This window comes from Haemaphysalis longicornis, unplaced genomic scaffold, assembly GCF_048455015.1.
Source record: "Haemaphysalis longicornis isolate Haplotype H1 unplaced genomic scaffold, Haemaphysalis longicornis Haplotype H1 scaffold_1, whole genome shotgun sequence".
Classification (NCBI taxonomy): Eukaryota; Metazoa; Arthropoda; class Arachnida; order Ixodida; family Ixodidae; genus Haemaphysalis; species Haemaphysalis longicornis.
Window position 1 is genome coordinate 145,919,847 of NW_027526203.1, and position 26,068 is coordinate 145,945,914.

The 26,068-nt window shown below is 47.0% G+C and overlaps 2 protein-coding genes across 3 annotated transcripts in view; one reads left to right on the forward strand and one right to left on the reverse strand.

Annotated features, from left to right (window-relative positions):
- Window positions 1–4,648, reverse strand: part of LOC144137620 (transcriptional adapter 1-like) — a 48,905-nt gene extending 44,257 nt beyond the window's left edge. The window contains exons 1-3 of the mRNA XM_077669566.1: window positions 4,529–4,648; window positions 2,240–2,276; window positions 2,113–2,167 (exon numbers count right to left, since the gene is read on the reverse strand). Coding sequence (XP_077525692.1) covers window positions 2,113–2,167; window positions 2,240–2,276; window positions 4,529–4,602 — 166 coding nt within the window. The 5' untranslated portion in view covers window positions 4,603–4,648. The remainder of the gene's footprint in view (window positions 1–2,112; window positions 2,168–2,239; window positions 2,277–4,528) is intronic.
- Window positions 4,649–4,764: 116 nt separating this feature from the next.
- LOC144137629 (surfeit locus protein 4 homolog) overlaps window positions 4,765–26,068 on the forward strand; it is a 35,373-nt gene continuing 14,069 nt past the window's right edge. The window contains exons 1-4 of one of the 2 annotated variants that reach the window (XM_077669572.1): window positions 5,025–5,077; window positions 9,946–10,012; window positions 12,248–12,511; window positions 20,770–20,813. In XM_077669572.1, coding sequence (XP_077525698.1) covers window positions 5,040–5,077; window positions 9,946–10,012; window positions 12,248–12,511; window positions 20,770–20,813 — 413 coding nt within the window. In that variant the 5' untranslated portion in view covers window positions 5,025–5,039. Of the gene's footprint in view, window positions 4,900–5,024; window positions 5,078–9,945; window positions 10,013–12,247; window positions 12,512–20,769; window positions 20,814–26,068 lie in introns of those variants that run through there. The other variant, XM_077669577.1, reaches the window with a different exon arrangement.

The window sequence follows — 26,068 nt, forward strand, 5'->3', positions numbered from 1 at the left end:
TAAAAACACAATAAAAAATTACGCCCACCTCCCCTCGCGGGAACCATGGTGTGATGCGCCGCTGAGGGGGTTCAAGCGCAAGCGGAGAGCAACCGTCGACCGAAAGGCCGCCGGAGAGTGGCACACCGGTTATATTCTAGGCACTACATATGCGCAGCGCGCCCGAAGGAGAGGAAACCGCGGAGAGAGAGAGTACTGCACATGCGCAGCACCGCGCGCAGCGCCGCCCACCGGCGGAGTGAGAGCGCGCTGGGCCGCACACGCTCTCACCTGGGCACGCGCCGGCGCCAGTGCGTCTGCCGCGGCTATGACGCAACACAATCCACTTTAATCCAATCCAATCCAATCCAAGCCAATCGAATCCAATCCAATCCAATGCTCCTCGCGAGAGTGTGTTCGCTATCGGAGAGGAGAGCGGGAGAGTGGCTGCGGACAACGGACGCACGCCGCGGACAACAACAGACGCATGCAGGAAGGACAGGACCGCCGACAAGAGATGCTCTGAGCGTCGCATCTAAAACTCCACTGACCCCTGAATGAGCCCGAGTGATGCAAAATGCAGTGTTTTCATTACGGAACGCGCCGGAGCGAGTTTCCTGTGAGGTGAGAACAGGTCGACCAATAAAAGGCTGCTGGCTGCTGCTGTCACAGTGTGGGACATTAAGACACGGCTTCCAACACAGCAAGCCGAGCGCGTTTTTCTATATGTTTTGTAAGTACATTATGCGCATTTAGTGAGAGTTTCTTCCGCACCAATAATGAACTCACGCTTGGCGATATCGCTAATATCATCAAGTCCGCGGCAATAACGTAGCCATGTCCCCTTTGAAAGAGGAGGAAACTAACGTAAGCACGACCATCGTCGTCTAGACTTGGCACACATACGACATATGGCTGCGGCAAGTCCAGGGTGCGATCATTGCGGGGGAAATAAAAAAAAGTCATTATTTGACGACGAACTTCAGGGGTGCGATCATTACGCGAGTGCGATCATTATGCGAGTAAATACGGTAGCTGCTTTCAGCTCCCCTTTGTTATGATTTCGCTTGAACAAACTTTTCCTGAGGTCACTGGAAGCTTGTTCAAGGTAAGTTTCCAATGAAAGGCATGTCCTGTGAAGCCAAGAGGAGAACTAGGGCAATTAATTAAAGCCACCTCGGACACAAGGTCAACACATGACTGGGAATCTAACCTCCGACCCTCAATTGTACAAGGGGTTGTACTGCACATGCAAATAAGCCTCAAAGGGCAAGGAAGTTATTTAGAACGCCAGCATGAACTAGTGTTACCAGTCAGCCTGTCAACCGATACCAACAATGGGGGAAATTGCAGGCGCAAACTGTATGTGCTCAGCACAGTGCCTATGCACAGGACTTGAAATATTGGGGGAGGGTGTTGAATGCATTTTGTAAAGGTTGAGGCGTCAAGGTACATGTTCACAAGAAGCGCCAGGGCAGGCACCTTGTGAACGTTTGTTCACTTTAGCGCCTCAACCTTTCCAAACACATCCTAGGAGTGGTTTTGGTGGAGGAGCCAGAACAGGATGGCAAAATTACGGAGACAGACTTAGGAAGGCAGAAAATGCACAAGAGAACAGATCGGGGAGGCAGGGAAAAGGAACAGATGAGAGAGAGAGAGAGAGAGAGAGAGAGAGAGAGAGAGAGAGAGAGAGAGAGAGAGAGAGAGAGAGAGAGAGAGAGAGAGAGAGAGAGAGAGAGAGAGAGAGAGAGAGAGAGAGAGAGAGAGAGAGAGAGAGAGAGAGAGAGAGAGAGAGATTGGGGGTGGGGGTGGGGGGCTAGGAACTGGTGAGAAACATCACAAAGCTCATGGCCGGCAGTGCGAACATGCATACTGCACACCGATTGCCACTGAACGAGACACCCCTATTTCCAGAGGTGGAGCAGATTGTTCCAGCATTTGGCTAGCCAAAGAGCGAAGTGCCTCGTGTGACTGTTACTTGCTTAAAGTGCATGTAGTGTACGGCACAATAGCAGGCCGTAACAACACAGTGGCTGACCACTACAGTTCGAGAGCCCACAGTGTGCCCTTTGCACCACTACGATGCCCACAGCAGCAACTAGCACCCGAAGCACCCGAGTGAAGGAACGCTACCTCCATCTTTGTTCAGAAGCTTCCTGGCCTCGTTGTCGAAGTCCTCCTTGGTCAGCTGCAATGCAACATATTTACATTACAACGTGCGGTGATGTCCTCCACTCATGGAATCACCCAATCCACTTACTTTGTGGCTGAACCAAAGTTTCAGGCAGTTCAGGTACCTGCAAAGAACACCATCACGTTTCATCACGCTTCCCACAAGAGGTTTTCTGACAGTGCAGGTGCAATGCCTTTCCACAGCTGCCTAACTTGAGAGTTAAATAATACTACCGTGCTGCTCATAAAAATCTAGACGCGAAACATTGCTGTGCAACAGACACGGCGCTTACTCTGAAAATTATTTGTGCCTCTACCAAACCTTGCGGCGAACACGAGGCTGTTTAAAGAGCTTTCGTTGACAGTCCGGGCTGTCAGCCACAACCCGTAACTGCTGCTGTGCACATACCCAAGTGAGGGATTGGCCAAGTTGGGCTTTAACCCTTTCGGCCCTGGCAGTGTCAATTGACGCCATCACATAAAAGTTCCTCTAGCACATAAAGAACAAGACCCAAACTGCTAGTTTTCTGGAGAATTATTCTTTAATAATGCCTATTGCGATGCACATCACTGTTGTTGCGTTTTAGCAGAGCCGCACGCTACAGAGAAGAAGCTAAGGCGAAGGCTGAAAAAGACGGAAGTCCTAGTTTTATTTCCAACTTTGTAAATCTATAAATAAGTGTGCTATGAAGCTCATTTTTTGTTTGTAGGTTCATGTGGTCATAAACTTTAGGAAAATATGCAAAGAGGATGTCTCTGCTCAACATAAAAGTTTTTGTAGGTAAGGGGCAGCGCCACAACCAGGACGGAATGGAGACGAGACAAGCGCAAGTGTTTGTCTCGTCTCTCATCCCGTTTGTTACGCTGCCCCCTACCTATGAAGATGTGTACCAATCAGCTCAAGTTTTAACTCTTCTGAAGTTCTTAAAAACTTTTTAACTGCCAGATGTCCTAATTATTGCCTCATTGATAAATCTGTTAATACTTCCACTACCAGCTCTTTTTAGGGCCCCATAAGCCTACGGACGAAAAGTTCGTAGGCTTATGGGGCCCTAAAATTTAATAAAACCCACAGAAAACACTGTTTTGCTTCAAATAAAAAAAAACTGGGCTGAAAGAGCTAAAGGTACTAAGCGCCCACATACCAAAATGCAAAAGTAAGCTCAATAAAAAGAGGAAAATGGGGAAACCGTACACTAGTCCCTTGTGCAACCAGTCCCAGTGCCTTCCGTCCCTCTGAATTCTGGAACGCTCTAGCAAAAGCACCTCCTGGCATGTCTCCACAACCGCACATGTAACCTATCAATTTTCTATGCAGAATTTCTTGCTCTTCTCCTTGCCACCCTGAAACTTGACTCGGCACAATCTTCAGTGATGTTGCTCACGGACTCTCTCTCCGTGTGCATGGCTCTCTCCTTGGAAACTGTTAATGATATGCTAAAAAATTTTTACACCCGAGTCCCCACTCGTGCAGGAAATTCGGCTTGTTTGGCCAGATGCCTGGCCACTGTGGATTAACCCTTAAAATGAAACCGCTGATATGTTAGCTATAATAGCCTTCGCTTCACTGATTGTAGAGCTGCTTCCCCCGTTTGCTTGTGTGCTAATAGCCCGTTATCGCCAAAACCGTATGGCCCAAGACGCCTCTGACACGCTGCACACTTCTCGTGAACTTGAGCACCTCAGGTTCTGCTGGAAAAGAAGTCTCTGTCAAACTCGTTCGTGCAAAGCACCGCTGACCTATTTTTGCTGTGGTGTCCCCCCACTTAATACCTATGTCGGGCAGATCTGACAACCTCCCCCTTGGGCCACTTTTGCCACGAAATTGAATCTGATGAACATTTCTTCCTTTTTTTGCCGCCGATTTCAATCATTGGAGAAGTCTGCTGGAGACTCCCCTGCAACGCCTTGGACTGGACTTTTATCTTATCCCCCCCCCCCTCCTCTTTCTTTCTTTTTTCATATCTCTTTGGCCTACAGACTCAATCCTGTCATGTTATCTTCTTTCTCCACTCCTCTTTTTTTCATTTTTTCCCTCTCTACCTTAGACCTGCACACTAAATCACTTCTGCGCATTTCCGAGAAAAAAATAAACTCTTCCTGGCCAATCCCCTTAAGTGGGTATGCGCCCTTTTTATATGCCATCATCTTCACCAAAGTATTTTTAAAGGCGACAGTGCGCAGCGGTCGCTATTCGGTTAGTACACCGATTTAACCGTTGTGGAGAAAATGAGCGGGTAATGGTAGGCGGGCCAAGCGCGTGGGGCTCGTGCTCGTATGGCTCGGCGGATTCTTTTGCGCGCATTTTTTTTTTTCTTTTCCCGCAATTTCCTTCACTACGTATCCTGGCCCTAGATTTGGGACGTTGCAAACTTACGCTTTGAAGCGGTCTCCCAAGACAATGGAAAGCTTCTGCTTGGCTGCTGCAAGTTGGTTTGTGGACACCGCCATTGCAGCTGAAGGAACAAGCGTTACCACAAGCGTTACGCCGTCATTTCCTCTTTCATAAACGTGAGAAAAACGTTTATTCTATTAGCAACAAAACCTTACAAACAAAAAAATACGCGTACTTAAGCGTCATAAAGTGAATATGTGCGTTCTTTTTGTTTTCAGCATTCTGCGGTAGCTTCCGCATCGGCGTGTGCGTTGGCTCCATCGGCTCTTTTTCCGCCTCGCTAGTGAGCGGCTAGGATGGCGAATGTCCCAACACAACAAGTCATGAACACCGCCGAAGACATCGCGGATCAGGTGAGCACTTTTCTTCAACATCCGCGTCACTCTTTGGAAGCCCGTAGTCTTGGCAGTGGCACCTGAAAGCGCGTTCGTTCGCATCGCGAGTTTGGGATGTGCGGCCGGTGTCACCCCCGTCCCCCCGAGAGGCTCTTGTAATGACACGTATTGGACGTGGCCGTGGCGACACAGCTCGGTGCGTGCGCTCCGGGTTTGTTATCGCAAGCGGCTGTGATTCGAGCTCGAAAACAGTTTCCCCCCGTCCCAGCGGCAGGGCGACTTGAAGTTGACGCCGACGTGGCAAGCGGCCCGTTCAGGGGTTCGAGTGCATTGCTCTGCCGCGATCGCATCGTAGCGCATCTGGGCAATCCGGCCTTGTCGCCGGCACCTGCATCTCGCGCCCGCATGGCCTGACCTCCGGCTCGATCCGTTTGAGCGTCCCAGGAACAGTCGCGTCCCACGCCGCATTAGATGTTGCGTCGCGACGCAGGTATAATCCGACAGCACGAATGTTACCTGCTATTTTTTCTCCCGTCGCCATTCGAGCTGTGCGTTTCGCATTGCTTACGCATCCGTTAGGTTCCCTCCAGGTGTGGCGAGGTTTCGAGATGATCGGCGGTCTGACACCGTCTGAGCGTCCAAACGCTTCGATCGCCGCACAGATAAGTCTCGGGTTTAAACGTAGGCGCACTTGCGTTCCTGTCGGTCTAGGGTTGCTGCCGTTTGTTTTTTGGTTCCCGTGCACCAAGAGCAGTGGAAACCAAATGCCCGAGGGTAATTAAGTTACACTGCAGAAACAAAACTGCGCGAAGAAACTGAAACGAAAAAAGGCCGTCTTGTTTTCGTTCCAGTCCTCGTCTTTTTTTTTTTCACCCATCATGAACATCAGCCAACTATACCAGCTTTGCGTTTTAATCGGAACAAAAAAAGTGGATATTGCTATCACAACACTAGGCAGTGCGTTACTCTGATTCCAGGATTGGGCAGCCTCGAGAACGAGGGCCTACACTCGCCCTTGGCTTTTGCATAGCGTTTTACTTTTCCGGTTAAAAAAAATAACAATGAGAGCATATGTGGAATTCGCTGTGAAGCGTTCGGTTGCAGCTGGAAAAGTATGGTAGGAGAGACGACCAGCATAGCTTGGGAATGACGTTTGCTCTGCAGCGGGTTAACGTTGAGGCACTGTGAGTCAAGTGTCACAGAAGTGCACAAGTGGCTGACATTCACTACATCACTGTCGGGCGGTGTCAGCATGTTGTCGTCATCTCTTGCATTTCTGCAGAACAAAGATTGCTAGGAATTGTTGTTCGCTTTCCCTTCTCCAGTGGATACCAACGTGTTATTCATCCCGTTGGCATGATGAACAGTTTGTTTTCATTGCTGTCTCTGTACACACCAATTCTAAGTGATATTTGTGAGAATCTTGCTTCATGTTTGGTTGTCTATACTTGATGGGTGCTGGATTACTTACTTTCTTTGTCTTATCTGCAGAAAATTAGAGAAGTAAACAGCCACTTGTTTCGCTTGTGTCTAATCACCATAGTGTCAAGCCTGGTGCTCATGTTGGCATGCTCCTGCCATCACTATTCTTCTATAGAAAATAACAAAAACAGTTTCAACCCGCCACAGTGGCTAAGGCGTTGTGGAGCTGAGCCCGAGGACGCGGGTTTGAACCCGGGCATGCTGGCTGTTTTGCTTATAGAGGGGAGGAGAAAACATGGCTATCTCTACATTTAAGTGTACGTTAAAAGATCCCCAGGTGATCAGAATTCATCCAGAGGCCTCCAGTACCTCGCAGGTGCATTGCGCTTTTGCGACATTTCAGTGGGTACATGCGCTGTTTGGAACCTTGTGCTTGCCAGCTCAGTGCATGGGGATGTCAGCGTCTTGCCTTGTAAGGCACTCCAACCCGCTTTCACCGATCAGAGCGCTTCTTGGCTTTGTGCTCCTCACTCGGGTCGTGTCATATAGTCCCATCAAGAGCAGCGGGCTATGACCTGCGTGCCAAGCTAGAAGCGGCAGCAGGCAGCAACACTGTGGTGAAACGTGGGTGCTTCAAGGCACGGTTGTTCAGCAGCAACCTTGCCTTGCATCTTAACTGCACATCCTTGGACGCACAACGCTAATGTGCACGTGCGAAGCTTCCAGGGGTGGCGGAGAGGGCGTGGAAAGCCCTGTGCTGACGTTTCACTTTCGGTGGCTGCACAGTGAGTGGGTAGAGCGCTGGTAGAACCCGAGATCGTCAGCAAGCGCATTACTTGCTGAGCCAGCTGATATCGCTCGAACAGACTGAACGGTGGGGTCAAGCAACTGCGCTAATGCTTTCACAGACGCAACACAGACAGCAAAAAAGCTGCACCTGAACAACTTTCAGGCCCACCAACAGCTGCCCTAAGTGAAAAAACTCTTAGCATTAGCACAATTGTCTCTTCATAGGAGACTGTGCACTAGTAGGTTGGATTCCTGGTTATGGCAGTCGTTGAAGTTTCTGATGAAGGTGAAAAAAACAAATGCCTGTGGGTCGAGATTCTAGCGCACACTGAAGATCCTCGAAGGGTCTGAATTAATCCGTAGCCCTCCACTAACCCGTGCCTGTAGCCCAAATGTAGCTTTGACTCGTGAAAGCCCAATTTGAGTTTGAACTCACCTTACACCTTGAGGAACCTGCGCTGGGAAGTTACTGCCCCCTTGCTCAGCTCAGACCCATCAGAAGCAACAAAATCAAATTTTTGGCTTGACTGAGGGGACGTAGAAATGCAAGCTAATTTTTTGCTTAGCCATGTTGGACAGACGTATCGTGTCACCAAGTACAGATATTTTCCTGGTGATTTCTAGCAGTTGCTGGCTGAAAAAAAAAATTTCTTGGAGAGAAAAAAAAGAAATTTAGGGTGCCAAACCAGCTCGCCCCACCCACCCTTTTGAGCTGCCAGACTTTCCTGCTTCCATCAAGGTCAAATGCGAGAGCCATCTGCAGCACCCCCTCCTCCGCGTTCTGCTCCACCGCTTTTTCTAAAAACAAAAGAAAAATGAAACCGCAATCTCGGTGCCATCTTCAAAGGGGTATCATTCTGCAGCGAATGCCTTCTTTTATTTTTAATTTCTGTGGGAAATTTAAAAGCCTCGGTTGGCTTTTTCCAAAGCTAGCGTGTGATGATTCTCATTCGTACAGTGAACAGTGCATATCACTCAAAGGAGAAAGAAAAAAAGTGTCAATGAGACCAGAAGTGAGGCTACGGAAAGAGCAGCCAGCTGTGGCAAAACTGGTGCCATTTAAACCTCGTGGCAGCCATCACAAATGAAAAATCTGCTCCCCTGGATGCATTGAAAGTTTCATATGGGGACGGTGAACCTGTGTCGGAAGGTATTTTTGGGGGTAACATCTCCTTTGTGCAAAATTTTCCCCCAGAGATGGTTGTGGGAGGAGTAGTGTTAGCCCCCTAGATAATCCTCTCAGTCCATCAGGGAGTAGTTGAGGCAGAAGAAGGCAGTACAGCAAGGGTGTCCATCTGGTTGAAAAGCAGGTGTTCATCGCAGGCACCCTGGTGAGCCTGCATTGTCCGTTGTTCACAGTTCTGGACTTCATTGGTAGCGTCACTCTCAAAGACCATTTTGGTGCATCCAAAAAGGGGAGGAAGCCTTTAGTGAGTGGTTGGGCACTGGGCAAGCTTCATTCGTGTAATTCTGCCACAATATGGAAACGTTTTGAAGGGAAAATACCAATGGTAAAGTGCAGGTTGAAGCTGGACGCTGCCTTCTCTCTACCATCAGCTGCTTAACTTGTTGTTTATGGGAAATGACTGACGGCCCTATCATCGACATTTTTCTGTCGGGGCAGCTATTGTGTATTTGGCCGAGCAAAGTGCCGAGTAGACGGTTGCAGTTAGCCGTGAGAGCTTGCTTACGAGCGATGTGAAAATACCATGCTGGCAGTGGCTAGGGCCACAAAGAGCTTAACCGGAGTACTACGTCTTTCTACCAATTGCCAGGTGCATGGCAGCTGGTGTGCAGTGCAAAGCAACTGCACTGTGTGTCTTGTGAACACAAGCTAGCATGGGCTTGTTCAGCCATGGGCCTCCCTAGCATTGGGGAAATGAGTTACCGTGTGTGAAAATGTTTTAGTGACTCTAGCAGTAGCCAGTCAGCAACGTGGGTGCAGTTGTAAGGTTACACTGAAACTGGAGAGTATGAATTGTAGTCCCCTAGTCCAAAAGTTTTTCACAAGCATGTTACCCCAAAAAAATATGCAAATGCAAATGTGGTTCCAGTTCTAGCTGAAAAAAGCAATGGTGTTTAGGGTGGCCACCTTTCCCCCAAAAGAAAACCGGCCCTCCAGGGGAAGGGGGGGGGGGGGGGGGGGGTATATAGAAGGTTGAATTTGTTTCGGAAAACAGACGCCATGTGTTTTTTGCCATGCAATGCCGGTTATTGTAGCGTTTTCCTAGTAAGAAATCAACATAAAGTTTGCGCAGAAAGTGTTTAAGAGTGTCTAAAAAGGAAACCTAAACGTGATTTTCTGGAAACACGTGACGTATTTTCTTTGCTCGCGTGTCTTTGCACAGCTTGTCGGTACATATTTATTGTCGTAGTCACTGAATTGACGCTTATAAAACGCCAGAACGATCGTAATCGTGGCACGATGGCCAAAAAACCGGCCAATGACAGCCGGTTTTAGGTATGGACTGGCAACCCGCCCGCTGTCTAAAAAACCGGTCGGGCCGGTCAAAAACCGGCCAGGTGGCAACCCTAATGGTGTTCTGGTATATTTTTAGCTTGATTGAAATGGCAAGTGTAGTGGTCTGTGTACCAGCTCAGACCATTGAGCGTGTATGGTGCATCACACTTCTTCGCACTGGTATTTCTGCAATTATTGGCTGGTGCAACTTGAACTTTAATGAACTGCATGAGAAACATTGAACTTGAACCTGGTTGTATGTATGAACTCGTATACTCTAACGAATTGGTTATGAGACAGTGTGAGTGTTGCCTTGGAAATGTTTTGTGCATGTTGCATAATTTGTATATGCTGAGCTGTCTTGCAATGCCCCTTTGAATTCATATATCCAGGTTCGACTGTATTTATGTGCAAGCAAAAGCAAGTGCCAGGGTCCTTTCCTGCTTGAGAACTCTTCCAGTAAGAAAACGGGGCTCCTTGCGCTGTTTCCAGAGTTTGTGTCGTGCTTTGCATGAGTGTGTGCTTCCCAAGCCCTGCCACCCTGTGGCCTGCCAAAAATATAATAGGATTTCAGTGTATAAAAGTAGCAGCTAAAGCATGGCCAATTTATTGATGCATTGTAATGCTTGCGTACATAGAAATTTTGCACCTACAATATGGTATATGTTGGAATGTAGTGTGATGACACCAAAACAAGAGATCATAAAGAATTGTGTGGATGTTTAACCTACCTGTGATGACAGTGGTGGAAATGTGGGCGACACACGTAAGTTGTGCCAAAAAAATAGGGTTCGTACAGGTTCCTGAAAGCCCTTGAAATCGAAAAAGCCTGGAATTTTTTTCTTTTTTCTTCTAAAAAACCCATGAATTCCTCGGGGCAACAAAGAAACGGCCCAATCATGTGACCTGTTTTTCACTTTCACGGCTTATCAGTGCTGCCCAGCACACTCCCCACCAAAAACATTTTTGTACAGTTTAAAGCCAGCTTGGTAGTGCAGTTGTTATACAAGGGCTCGTGTGGAATGAAATCCATGCATAGGACTTGGGAGAGGCTTATGTTTGGTGCTGCTTTCTTCATTGTCTCGTCCTGTTGTTCATTTTGCTTATCTTTCCATCGTCATGCCTCACCACAGCTATGCCCCACCACTTCTCAAAAACGGATTGTTCGGACACTCCAGGACGAAATAACACAGATAAGCATGGAATGGGAGAACTCGATGCATTTAGCTCCTACGTGCCTTTACTGGAAGGTTTCATTTTGACACCTTGCGGGATGGTGGGAAGAATCAGTGGACTCGCCTATCCCTCCTCCCCACTCTTGACGAGCACAGGAATTCAGGGGAGCTACTGATTTAAGTTCCGGGCTGCCCGAGACTGTATTAAGAGTGTGTGCTTAACTTGAAATGTTCAAAAGGGCATGGCCTATGTAAAGTTCCTTCAATACATATTATTGCTGGTAGCGCTAAGCTTGCTCATTTCTAAAGAGTGGAGTTATACCAAAGAGGGTTTTTCAAGGTCTTTTTTTTTTAACCTAAAGAAGGAAATGTTGAGCATGTGAGCAGAAGAATAGTAAAAAGTGGGAAAACGTGCTGCCCTTCACCCTAGAAAATGCCCTGATGGGGCCTTGAAAATTCTTAAATATCCTTGGATTCTTGTCCCTGAAGCCTGTGCAAACCCTATTAAAGCAGTGCGAAGTTGAAGTTGACGCTTACAGGAAGGCGCAGTAGCTCTGACTGGTTGGCATTCTTGTCCTCTAGTGAGGGGATCCACGTGCCCTGATTGTTCCGTGATTGTTCTCACAGACGCTGAGCTCGTGCCAGCCCGTGCTGGATAGGTGCCTTACTCGGATCATGTCCCATTTTCTCCCACTGATCAGTTTCAAAAGTGCGTTAGCTGACCAATTGATAGGGTAGTTAATTGACTTCGCAGATTTACTGATGAACGAGCGTTTAAGGGAAATGTGCCAAATTCTGTTGACCATGGATTGTTGACATCAGCAGCAGGAACCACTTTGTTATGAACTGGTAACGGCTATGTCAACGTTTTTTCTTCTTAGTTGAGGAAGCCAGGCACGAACCGCATTTGGGTTTGTAGTCAGTTTTGGCGCAACAGTTGTGGTTCAGTTTTTGGTTTCGGTTCAGCTCCAGTTTTACACCCTGGTTTCTGGGGACACATTTCACTGACTTGCGACCAGGGTGGGAAATTTTTGGTTATAAGGAGTTAAAAATGCGCAGGTGCTTAGAGAGAGAAAAAAAAAAAATGGACACTTTCAGGAGCAACCATCTAATAGTGTCTTACAGGGCATTACAGTTTCGCTCAGTGGAAAACAAGCAAGTGCTTGACACATCAAAGCAACAAAACAAAAACACAACATAATGCCAGTGGCACGGAACAAAAATTACATTTCCGTGCTCCACTTGTCTCGGTTGTTGTTTTTCCGGCAGTAGGTGAGCAAAATGGTTTTTTCGTCTACGTGTAGATGAAGAGCGAGATTGTGTTGTTGGACACTTGAAAACAGCGAATTAATTGTTTCCAGAGCTAATATTGAACAACACTGGCAGTGTGGTGCTTGTGCAAACCTGCCATTAGCATGAGCTAGTGATGCTTCTAATTGCACCTACATGATGTGTACGTATTCTCGGAGCAGTTACTGGGACACAGCACATTAGCAGCGTGGTCTGTGCTGATGTGCAGGTGCTGAGGCGGGGCAAGCACGTGCTGCCGCACCTGGGCCGCTTCTGCCTGGTGAGCACGTTCCTGGAGGATGGCTGCCGCATGTGGTACCAGTGGGGGGACCAGCGGGACTACATGAACCACTCGTGGGGCTGCGGCTGGTTCCTGGCCTCGCTCTTCGTCCTGGTCAACCTGATCGGGCAGCTCGGGGGCTCCGTGGCCGTGCTGGCCCGCTTCCACGTCGTGCCCGCCTGCGGCCTCCTCTTCTTCATCGTGCTCCTACAGGTCGGCGCCTCTCTCTCTCTCTCTCGTGGCGCTCATTCCGGGCCCCTGCTGGAGAAGGTTGTTGGTCTCGAGGGGAGAGACTCGTTCGAGTAACTACACACGACCAGTAACGCTGCTTTTGCTCAGTGCCCGCGGGGAAGTTGGCAGCTCTAGGTATTGTTATGAATTTGTCGGAATCGAGTTTTCATACTGCATTGAGTTCGCTGATGCAATGCTCGTCATTCACCTTGCCTTCCAGAAAGTGCAAGATAAGTATAAGTGGATAGGCAGTGATTGTACAGCAGGGCTTGCTGTTCCCGTAGCGGTGCATCAAGCATAGGAGCCCCTTAGCTTTGCACTCCATCTACTATCTTTATCATGGCACCTCAGTGTTGGAGTACAGTTCAACCTATTTATTAGAGCACCAGTTACAACAATATATCAGATATAACAATGAAAGTGGGGTCATTGTCGTTACTGGTTATAACAATTGAGCCTGACAGCTGCAGGCAACTCTAACTGCAGCATTTGGAGGCATGTGTGAGAGCTGGGGGTTGACGGGTACATTATGTGTGTAATGCTTCTTTCTTCTTTTCTTTTTTACATGAAAGAAGTTGCATGCGCCTGCGGGTCTTTTATCTTTCCAACTGGCAGAAAAAGTTATGACTTCTGCCTTCTGCATGGCCAGTCTATCCTTGCAACTGCCACTCTACTGCTGCCAGCTGGCTCGGAAGATAAGAGGGGCAAGGAGCGTGGCTTCCCAACGCTTCATAGATTTTTAACGAAGCTCTTACACGGGTCAGTGTAGAGTCTGGTGGACTAGATCCTCTGACTCCTGTTAATCCCCAAGCTTTAAAAAATAAAAATATCTGCGGTAATATGAAACCTCGAAATTACTTTAAGCAGGAGAAAGTCAAGATGATGGAGAGGCTTTGTTCTTATTTCGAAGACATTGGTTTTTCCTGCACGTTGTGTTGAGTGTTGGCGGTGAGATCTTTGAGTGGCACCCCCTGGCTCTGACGTCGACTTAGGGATTCGCGCCGCTGTCGTCTGCTACACTCCGCTTGTGAGGGGCAACAGTGCCTGGTCTAGAAATCGCCCGCTTCGTTGCTGTAGTGCGTTAAAAAGCGTATTTCTAGCGACTCAGTTATTTTGCCAGCTTCTGACGCATCTGAATAATTCGAAGCTGTATCCCCCACAAGTTTGCAACACACGAAGAGATAGAGAACAACTTTCTTCAGAGTATCGGTCAGAAGATCGTGTGTAACTCGTCCTTTCTTGCTTATTCGCGAGGATCAGCGATCAGAGCTTCTCGATAAGTATTCAAAATGCGTAGGCTTCCCTGCAGTATTTTTGAGATGCTCCTATGAAGACTCAACAGTCTAATACTACGTACCAAGCAGCGGCCTCTACACGCTCATCGCACAGCAGGAAATAAAGCGGCTTTCTTTGTTTCTTTCGTTGTTGTCTTGTATCGGATTAATGTTTCTTGCTTTTTTTTTTTCTGCCCAACGCATTAATTTTTCTGCGCCGTCAATAACTTCTTATTAGGAGGTTTCGGGATGTTTGGGAGCCTCACAAAGGTCGTGTGGATATTTCCTTCATTTTGTATGGCATACATTCCCTTCTTCACAAATTGGCTTTCATTACGGCTGCGTGCAAGAAGGTGCATATCCGCAGCGTGCTTTGTTTATTCACATGCAAACACGAGAAGGTTTGTGCTACGCGACCGCGATCGCGCCCTAAACAACGGGGTCCACAGTACTCGAAGGCGGCTTTTGTGCTCCGAATTTCTATCGTAATTATATCGTTATCATAACGAACTGACTCTCAACTCGAACAATGATGACATGATTACGGTGTTGAAGGCATGATATACTCGCTAACTAACGTAATAAATAGTATACCTGCATATATTACAAGACTCGAAACCGAAGAAGAATTCAAAGTAACTCTTTATTGCTTTTCAACCCTTCCAGGCGCGAAGAACAAATCCTATTTACTTGGGATGGCGTTCTATGATTTGAAGAAAATTACTTTTACTCTCTTGTCCTGGACTGAGGACCCGGCCCACTAACCAGATCGATTTAATTGTTAAACAAAGTTTTCCCCTCCTCCCGTACTCCTCCTCCTCCTCTTGAGTGCAGTTTTCCTATGACGCATATCCGAATATCGGGAAGATATGGCTGTGCAAAATGTTCCGAAATATCCCTCCAGGTCTTAACAAACATATATGTGTTACTATAAATTTAACGAAGACGTGACTCGTTTTGCTCAATAAACCTCCATACTGGTTAGATGCCTGGTATAGAATCAGCACGCACGTAAATACACGCTGGGTTATTTCGAACTCAACCTACAGTTTTTGCAGTCTATAGTGCACGTCGGCAAACTTTCATGCCTTGACAACGTAAAGTGATGTGACAAAACGCGTTCGAGCGTTCGGCAAGGTTGCAAAAACTGTTTTACCTTACATATGATTACCGGGAATCGTGATGCCTACTGCCAAAGCCGACAGCCGTGAAGGCCTAGAATTTGTTTTGGTCTTCCATTTTCGCTGTTGTCGGTTATTAGCAGCTGACTGTTCCTTTTGTTCGAATGCTTACATGAGAAGCTGACGCCTAGCTCAGACTCTTTCGCGTCCGCACAGGACCGGCTTCGCAAGGAATGGGGTGGCGCCGGCAATGTTTCTCCTGTAGCGGTATCCAAAACTATACTTTAATTGACGCCATGAGCTAGTGTATGCGATTTTAAGCTTATTATTATGATAAAAAGTTACCCATACGCCAATTCTGGTGCAGACAAGCATCAGACGTTGACCGAGCGCGAAGAAACAGCAGGGAGAGCGATCCTGAGTGAAGCAGACGACAAATGAGAGAATTCCTAAGCTGACGTCATGGAGGCGCGCTTCGCAGCGCCGCCTGTGTTCACGCTCACCGCCAATAATTGACCAGATTTACAGAAAGTCCCCAAAGTGGAGTAAGTTTCTTTGGAGGAAAATTTGACACCCACCTCAAATGCGGCCGTAGGGCTACTACAAAAGAAAGCTATACAGCTTTCTCAGAAACTTTGCAGTTGAAGGAAAATTCATCCTACGACACATTTGAGAGGGGTGTCAAATTTTCCCTCGCTGTGTTAAGTCTGTTGGTGTGTGCACCGCAGCATAGTCTCCGCGCCTGTGCAGTTTTACGTTTTGGGTTGGTTAAATGCTGGGCAACACCGTTAAATGCTTCTCTGTTGAATGCTAAGCCTGGTTAAAGCAATTTAGATCTATTATGGCAGTTACTTCTTGATGGCATGTCGATATTATTTAAAAGTGGGTTAGACGCACAGGGATGACATTCCGGAGTTGAGCTACTGATTTGGGTGGTTGTTCTGTGTGTGCAGGGGGTGTGTTCCAGCAGCTTTCAGTGAACAGAAGGGCTCAAAGCACCCTTATTAAGCTTGCACTGAAGAAACAGGAACAGAGGAAGAAACACACAGACGAGCACACTCTAGCATCTGATTTTATTGGTTCGAAGAAGGAGTTAAACTGCACAACAACCTCACAGAAAACCCTTCACGGCGCGCACAACAAACATGCGAAGTACTCTGGAAATATTGCTGAGGAAATGTTGCTGCTGTTTTCATGTCTGTAGTTTCCAAAGTACTTCATGTGTTTGCTGTGTGTGCCGTAAAGGGTTTTCTGTGGTGATGTTGCGCAGTTTAAAGGTACACTGAAGTCAGAATACAAGTTGCTCTATATCGATAGATAGCTCACCAAGATAACGAATATACCACTCTTGCACATTGCTTTTTATAAAATGAGGTAGAAAGTAGCGAAAATGTAAAGACAGGTGCTGCCACCTGTTTATAGTTAAGATGAACTGTCTCAGAAAGGGACTGCCGCCAACCATATCCTGCTTGATGTATGTAGATGACTTTCAAATATCTTTCAAATCATGTAACATATCCATTTGTGATCGTCAGGTCCAGCTTGGGGTAAACAAACTTTCCCGCTGGGCAGATGAAAATGAATTTAAACTTAATCCTTCTAAAAGTACCTGCGTTGTATTCTCAAAAAGGCGGGGCATCCTGCCCGATCCCGACGTAAAACTCTTTGGTGACTCAATTCCAGTAAAAAGAGAACAAGTTTTTGGGTGTGGTGTTTGACGAGAAACTCACATTCATCCCTCACATAAAACGACTCAAACAAAAATGCCTCAAAACAATGAATATTCTAAAAGTCTTATCTCACCAATCATACGGTGCAGACAAACAACTTTTGCTTCGACTTTATGCCGCGTTGGTGGGGTCACGGTTGGACTACGGAAGTGTTGTGTATGGGTCAGCCACAAAAACAGCACTTAAAATGCCCGACCCAGTGCTTCACTTGAGGCTTCGCCTGTCTTGTGGGGCATTCCGTACCAGTCCTGTCCACAGTCTTTATGCTGAGTGCGACAAATGGTGCTTAGCGTACCAGCGAATTTATGTTGATCTTCTATATGCCTCCAAAATCTCATGAATGAATAACCATTCCTTTAAACCGGTTTTTAATGATACGTCCACAACTAAACTCTTTTTAAACCGCCCATCAATTTCCGTTCCCTTCTCGCAGAGAGTGAGGGACGAGGTGACTATTCATGAGGTCTCCTTCTTAGACACATTCAAATCATCTCACACTGATCTTGTAGCACCATGGCATCTCCGTCCTGTGTCATGTGATCTGTCTTTCATACAATACAGTAAGAACAAGACACCAAGAAGTGTGATTTTACAGCATTTCATGTATCTGCAGGATAAATACAGGGCTGCAGAGTTTTTCAGCGATGCATTAAAACGTTCACTACGGTGTCTTGTGCTGCGCATGGACCCAATTTTGAAGCATGTAAAACCATGAATGTCAATACAAGTATTTTTACGGCAGAAGCATATGGCATTTTTCTGGTTGTAAGTCAGATAGTTGAACATCATATTCCTAAATCCGTCATCTATACAGATTCGCTAAGCGTTGTCCATGCATTGTCATCCGGAAAGTCATCGAAAAACCATGTAGTTAACCTTGTCTTGAAATCACTTATGGTGGCGTATTCTTCAAACCTTGAGGTGACTGTGTGTTGGGTGCCAGGCCACTCTGGCATCGGCGGAAATGAACTGGCAGATGAAATGGCCGCCAATGCTGCACTCCGAAACACAGTAAACATAACACTACCTTACACAGACCTCAAGCCACGCATAAGACAGCAACTCCGTAAAACTTGGCAAGCAGACTGGAGCGGACAGACAACAAACTACACGTCATAAAACCATACTTGGGACAATACACTACTGACTCACACAACAGGCACATTGAAGTTACCTTTGCTAGATTACGGACAGGCCATACACATGTAAAGCACTCGCACCTGCTCACGGGATCTCCATGACCCCTGTGTAGCAGGTGTGGGGAGAGCCTATCCGTGGTCCACATACTCATACAATGCAAGGTACTTGACACAACACGACACAAACACTTCAGAGAACTCTACAGACAACATATTCTACTACACCCATCGTTGTTTCTGGGTGACGATGCCATGGTTTCTGTGAAACGCGTGTTTAAGTATTTGTCAGACGTTAAGTTTTTAAACCTCATTTCCTATCATGCATAATCAAATCTGGCCCTATACACCAGCCATCACCAATATTTTTATTGATCTTACTATGCCCGGTTTACACGTTTTATACCTACCTTTTGTGGTAATCACTTCTTTTCGTTAATCACCTCTGGCGCTCTTTGCCCTCGTTGGCCTTGCGCCATTAAACACCAACCATCATCATCAGCTGCCACCACTGGCTATACCGCGCAATGTCTTCCCTGGCTGCCACTGGATGGGGCAGTCGTACCGCTTTTCGAGGAAGCATGCAAGGTACGCACAAGGGAATGGTTGGACGCCAACATTCGCGGGGCCTCAAAAAGGCACTATATTCTTCTACAAAGCATCAATACTGACCACAGGTCCCATGAAGAAACATTTTGCTTGGTGGTCCGGAGCTGCAAAGGACGTGGGAGTTCGGGAAAGCGCGACTTGTTTGACCGAAAGGAACCAAACCACTGCGTACTTGGTAGTGTTGTATTCAGTTGCTTCTGTACCGGTGTACATTACCGCTGCCTCGCTTGCTTCGAGTTTATCGTGATGCAAACTGCGACTGCAGTCTCTGTTCCATCCATGTCATGAGAAATCAAACACTAAACGAAATAAATCAAACGAGAAATCAAGTGCTAATTAAACGCTACAGGTGAGCCCGCTTATAACGAACACAACGGGAAACTGAAATCACTTCTTTATATCCGCTTTTCGCTATATCTGGACAGAAAATTAATGTATACCAATGGTAACGGGAAACGAAGATTTGTTCGTTATAGCCGCTATATCGTTAAAACCGGGTTCGCTATAAGTGGGCTATACTGTAATAGAATCTGACGCAAACAGCGACTGCAGTCACTGTTTGCATCACATTTGATCAGTGTTTGATCAGCATCACATAACGAATTAAATCAAATGAGAAATCGAGCGTCAATCAAACGTGACGCAAACAGCGACTGTAGGTCTGCACGTTTGTGTCACGTTTGAGCAGCGTTTCATTAGCTATTTCTAAGCATTTAAGGCATCTTTCAGCACCGAATCAATGCTAAAATTGCTAGGGAAGGTCAAACTTTTGTTTGAAACCAATAAAATCATTTGGTAAAGTGTGCTCATTCGTGTTTTTCTTCCTGTGTCCCCGTTCGTTCAGAGCAAGCTTAAAGGGGCCCTAAATAGGCTTCCAAAGGTCGCGATTTCATCTGCTCAATCGCTCGATTATGTGTTCACGACAACGTATACCAAATATTACACATCTGTGTAAAGCAGGGGTCACACAAACATACAAAAAGGATCTTCCTTTCTTTCTTTGTTTATCTGTCAATCGTCGTCGCCATTCTGACCAACTCTGATGTAAAATTGCAACTCTGATGCAGCCTCTATAACGCAGCTGGTTCCAAAGACTACGGTGCTGCAATTGGCGGGTTTCCTTAATTAAATGCTGCAGCCAATCAGCGTTCCCGGCTCTGGGGGAAACGCAGGTGTGCACGTTGCAGCGTTTCAGCGAGTGGCACTCCGGCACCGGTGGCATGGCGTATCTCAGTAGGGACGAGTGTCGGTCGTTGCCATGCATCACACGAGCTTAGCTGAGTTTGTAGATATAGCGCGTCGTTTACGCGGCATAAATAACGCCGAAAAACGTGGAGCGTCTCTGCAGGAGGAAACACCGCTACACGCACTACCACAACAAGCATCTGCCTACACGGTGGACAAGGAGCCCACTGTGCGGTGTATGCGCGACTTGGCATACACTGCAGCAGCTAAAACTTGTCGCCCCCTGCCAGAGCAGGACTGTTGCTGAAAATCAGTTTGCAAATGCGTGCAAGGGGTTGATAGTGCATAGAAAGATTGCTCTGGGGATTGTCGTCAGCACGACTTCATAAAGCTCTGACCAAGTAACTGCGCCGATGCTAAGCCTTTTCTGTGCGACTCGGCCTCGGAGAGACTGGTGGGGAAGGCGGTCAAAAATTGCAGGCGAAATACTGGTTAAAGGTGCAGACAATGAGGGCTACATAGCAGGGCACAATTTTTTCGGTGATAATAGTGTGCAGTCTTGTTCTAGTCTTGTGGTGTACAAATAAAAAATGAATGCTTTAAAGGTGTATTATGGGTAAGTGGCAGGTAAACAGTGTTACGATGGCTTCGGTGTGAGGCTATGGAATGCGTGTGATTGATTGATTATTTGGGGGCAAAGAATAAAAGAACTGGTGCTAAAAAGACAGGCGTGCTATCATTCAGTGAAAGGTGAGGGGAGGGAGGTGAAGGTGTGATTTTAGTGCTAAGACGTTTGAGCTACAAGGATAGTCAGGAAGGATGAACCTGGATGCATGGTTTTGAACTGATTCAAGGGTGTTAGAGAGGATTGGCTTGGTGAGGGTCATAGACGGTTACGGTCATAGCACAAAAGGTTGTGTCTGGCATCATTCATGCCATAACGAGTCAGCCTTTATTTTTATTTTTCTTATTTCATTTACAAAGTACAATTAGGCATGCCTGTGGTGTGGGTGGCACACCTTAAACTTTCACATCTTTGCTTTTACTGTACATATTCTGCGGTGTGTATGTAAGGATCCCCCCTTTCTTTATTTATTTTTATTTTTTCACTGGCATAAAAGCATAAACGAAACAAAAACACCCTTGCTGCTCGCCTTACATCTGTCGTTTCCATCTCCTTTGCAGACATTTGCCTACAGCATACTTTGGGACCTGGGCTTCTTGCTTAGGTGAGTGAGCATGGTGGCCTTTTATTCGCTTCTGGCTGAATTTCTTGTTTTGCACGGTGAGGAGTAGTGGAGTCACTATTGCTCTGTGGGGGGAGAGTGCTGATGTGGAGGGATCTGGAAAAAAATTGCATCATGTTATTGCATTCCCTTTAGCACCCTGTTCATGACAAAGTCGGTTCCGGTTTACTTGCCTAGGGAAGCCTAACGTGCATTTCACGGTTGTGTTCTTACACTTGAGGAGTTATTTCACATTTCTCCACATTGTTGTTCTAGCAGGATTTTTTTGTTGTTGTTATTATTATTGCTGTTCTTGGCCTTCTTTAGCCCTCGGTTCACCTGCATGGCACACGTTGGGGACGGCAACTGTGTGAGCATCATTGTGTCAGTGTCTGATACGTGTCTCAGCAGCCCTTTTTGAAGGAGTCACCTCACGTTTTACCAGCTTTGTGAGGGAACTCCTCAGTCCCCGACAAGCAGTCAGGATGTCTCTGCGAGTGGGACTCCTTCCCTCCAAATGCTTTTGAGACTGGCGCTGCCAAGCCTGCGGTGTGTGCCACCTCTGTTTAGCAGAAGCATTTCTCGTGTTGAATGATGCGTGATGCGCGCATTCCGCTCGGCAGCAGGGGATGCGGGCACAGCTGGCCAGGCAGGGTGCCAAGCAGCATTCGTTTTCGCTGGCAATGCACCCCAGCCTTGCCGGCTGGGCTCCGTCCGTGCCCTCTGCTATGGGCCCGAGGGGGTCGAGCAACACGGAGCTGCCCTTGCAGATGCCACAGGGTTGGGAGAGAGTGGTGCAATGCCAACGGTGGCTCTGCTGACACAACACTGGCAGCGGGCCAATTCCTTGCGAGTTCAATCATGCTTGTACACACGCCTTTTGTTGTTGTTATGTGCAAATAGGGTAATAGCCCAAAACTGAAGTCCATTTTCCTTTGTGTGTGTACTTTGCAAGAAAAGAAAAGCGTAAAGGAGGCGTGGGTGACGCACTGTGTCCGGTGACAGCAGCTTTTCCCACATTAGGGGCTTTGCACAAGGCAAAGTGTGAGAGTTCTATCTAAAATTTGTCAGGAATAAAAAGCTACACCAGAATGATAGTAAGCTCAAAGCAATTGTTGTCTCCTGCAGTGGACAAAAAATTTCAATGTCATGAAATTGAACCAGGTGCTAGGTTGTTGCCCACTTTGGCAACCCCTATCTCCATACCTGCAATGGTGACGAACTTGTAATAGGTTATGTCTAATCTAATAGCGCTTTCCATTGGGCGAACAGGAGCACTTATAACTGCACCCAAAGTGCTCTCGCGAGTTCTGGCGTCTTCCAGTGGTCGGGCAGGAACAGGGGCGTTGTGTTTCATTGGTCGATGAGGAGCACTTTTTTGGCGCCGAGAGCAGCCGAGAGCAGTTCTCGGTGCTCCGTCGCCAGCGGCGGAGTAACAGGGAACGCCGAGGAAGTCACATGACCTCTTTTGCGTCACTTCTGGTTTCACCCCCGGGTGGCGGAGGAAAAATGGCGGAATCCAGCAGCCGCGGCAGTCGCTCAGTGCGTACGGCAGCAGCTAAGCGCGGCCGTCTGGACAAGGAATTGCTGCTACTTTTAGATGATGAAAGCACCACAGATTCAAGCGCAAGCTCATCATCGGACAGCAGCAGCAGGGACGACGACGACAATTTGACATTGCATGAGTTTATGTTCAAGCACCTGTTCACCCCGCCGGAGCAGCGACCGAAGGTAGAGTCGTGTCTGGAAAAGACGGTGGACGCTGTTATCGTTCGCAGCTAATTTTTGGGAGACACGATGGTGACCCCTTTATCATGAACATGAACACCCGCTCGGCTTCTTCATTTGTCGCCATGCGGAAGGCAGACACAAAACCACCGGCACGTATCTGGCAAAACTGGCGAGGAATAACTTCGTGCGGACATCACGAGCGCGCGAAATGCTCCGGGAAGCGAGCGCGGGAAACGTTGGTCACACGACTCTTGACATCGCGCCCTCCCCCTCTCTTCACTGCTCCCGGAGCAGCGCGAATGTTTCATTCGCGGAACGAAAGCACACGTCCCCGTTACTCCCGTGTGCTGCTCTGGCTGCTCGCTTCACTTGCTCCTGTTCGCCCAATGGAATTCGCCATAAGGGGACCATATTCCGTTAACCCCAAAGTGGGACAAGGGGGTGTAAGGGAGAACGTGGGACATAGCTTAAATGACAAATTGCACTTTGTATTACTAAATCTGCGCCATGTAGCCTTCCTGGCCAGTAACTGATACTTCTTGCTTGAATGAATTGCTCTCAACAATTCTTCATTTTTCCTGATGTCACATGTGTCTTATACCACTCGCACATCATGTGCCGATTCACCTTTAAGAAACAGTATTGCTTTGAGTGTGGTCAAATGAAGCTGCATCTCCATCCTCGAAGAAAATACCTTTCCCAATGGTGCGTTTGTGCCTGGCAAGCACATGACGTACCCTACTATTGTCTTGATGTTGTGGCAAGGCCCGTAATTTGTTTTGAAGTGCTGAAGTACGTCCACCCGCCGTTCTTCAGCTTGTCGGTATGTGCCCGGTAACTTGAAAAAAACAGCTCGGACATTGCGACTAAGCAAGAAAGCCACAACACACAGGCGCTGTTTTGTGTTTCTTGCTCAGTACCGTAATGTGCGCTGTTTTCTTGAACTACCTCAAACGGTTTCCTTTGGCTCTTCCTTTCCTCCAGCTTTTCCTTCGCGACACAGGGCCTGATACCCGTCTTTCATACTTTCGACCGAAGGTGCGGCAAAACACCGCCCCACAAGCAGTCTGCTGCGACAGCGGGACCACAGCCACAAAACCGGGGCATGTCCCGCCTAAATTGGGACGTCTGGTCACTTTAGTTGTGTCGGCCGGGTATTCCTACTCGTATTTCTAAAAAATGGCTTGTCTAGAGAAAAAAATTGAATATACACCCCCCGAAAAAAAAAGACTCACTGCTGTGCTTTTTCCAAGAAAATGTGCAACTTTAAAAATCTAAATAAGAAAAGGGCCGCTCTTGAGTTTCTCCAAAATTGGGGATACGAAAATCAAACACAGCCCAACAAATTTAGAAGGCTCAAGTGGAAGGCCTTGGTGCTGGGAAGCATAATACACAGGACTGATCCATGTGGACTGGAGAACAGAGTTTAGGCAGTTCAGGCAGCCTGGTGCCCAAATAAAGCCGATTCTCTCCACAGCCCCACGATACATTCACAATATCGGGGAATCTAACTCCCAGGATGGGCGCACTGGCATCTTGGCCATCCTTGCGTAGGAACTCGCCGGCTTTCTAGTTGTTTCAATGGTAATACAGTAAAACCTCGCTACAAGAGACACTCAAGGGACCCGGGAAATGTGTCTCCAGTAAACCAGGTCTCTTATATGCAATGCTGCTAACATGGCGAACATAGGAACACTAACCAAACAGACTTCATTAAAATGTTTCTTATAACCAAGTGTCTCTTGTAACGAGGCTTTACTGTATATCATACACCCTCGACATAGACAGACTGTATTGCTTCGTTGACATGCGCCCGGCATGCGTTGTTGGCGGAAATGCACCCATTGAGAAGAAGCCACGGTTTTGACTGGTTTACCACCCAAAGGTCAATGCATCCCCTCCGTTGTGCTTGCCCGCCACAAAGTCAGTTACGGAAGTTGCCGCACCAAGAAAGCTCATCATTACGTTAAGCTTCTCTTTGTTTTTGCTAAACGAAAAGTGACGCCCACAAAGGGTCTGGGCCACAAGCGTAGCTGTGATAGCAATGTTGCTATGATAGCAATGTCCAGTCAGACATTGCAATTAAAAAACAGTTGCGGCTTTCTCCATAAAAGGTTGACTGTTCCCTGGTATTGCTGCAGAATGCGAAGAAACACTCTTTCATAAACACAGGAAGTCGGAAAAAGTAGTGGCAGTAACGTAATGCATGGCACGGAGACCCGTCTCCAACGCGTGAATTCAGCCACCTTTAACTTTGGTACGAAGAAAATAATGCGGCATGTTTTTTCTGCAGCGGTGTCCCCCTGAGGGGTCTTGTTTCCCCAATTTTCTTAGAAGAAATAGAGAGCTGCTTTTTTTTTTTTTTTTTTTCATTTTGATTTTTAAAGTTGCACAGTTTTGGGAAAAGCACAACAGTCAAATCTTTTTTTTTTTGTGCATATTTAATTTGTTTTTTTTTTTTAGACCAGCCATTTTGTTACTTATGTATTATGAAATAGTTAACCAACACTGCCTATCACTTAAAGTTTGTCACTATAGCAGAATTTTTTTTTTTTTTTTTTGTCTATTGCAAAATCCGCATTCTGTAAATTCCCATTCTGTCTTTGAACATGCTAAGATCCTGGTGTAGTTTTTGGTTTGCAAGAAATTTTTAGATGGAAGTCTTTATACCCCTGCTGCACTGGGGTTCCTGATGCCCTCAAATCGAATGTCATTCGACTCAGATAGGGGCTTCAAATTCCATTTGGAATTCACCGTGCTCCACTACAGATTTGATGGCAGTTGAAAGCTTTAACAATTGCTTGCACTGCAGCAGTGGCGCTGCTGCCGTTGAGTTCAGTTTTATACACTAATTTGGTGGCTTTTTCTGAATTGCAATCAAGGTGTTTTTTTTTTTTTTTTTTTTTTTTTTTTTGTACCTGCAGGTGCATGTTTTGTGCTTTCTGGCCACACCGGTTTGTCACTTGCTCACACCTGTGCTGAGAGTTTGAAGTTATTACATCTTGATATCATGACTTAAGTGAATAAAAAGGTAAACAAACTCCCACAATGAAGAATATTTGGCTTGTTTTTAGGTACGCAAGTGATATATTTTTTAATGCTGACTTGGGACGGTGCGTATGAGAAGGCAGGAAATGGCATTCGAGAGCCACAAATGTCTCGGGATGCTCATTCAGCTCGACAGTCATTTGAGCCAAATGCGGTCGAAAAACATTGTGGAGCAGCGTCACATTCGCATTTAAGTCGAATGAAATTCGATTCGAAGGCATTCAAGATGCCAGTGTAGCAGGGGCATTACACTGTGCTGTGCATGAGACGTTTAAGGGGCCCTGCAGCACTTACCGCCGACTACTCTGAATGTCTTTTGGGGTAAAGTCTATTGTCCCGGAAATCTCCTCTCGCAAGAATTGTAAAAATCCGTTCACTGTCATCGAAGCTACGCGATACGAAAAATCGCGCATAATCGTTCCCTCTCAGCTCAACCGCGGACTACGCGACGAAAGCTGTGCGCTGTCTCCCGGAGAGGG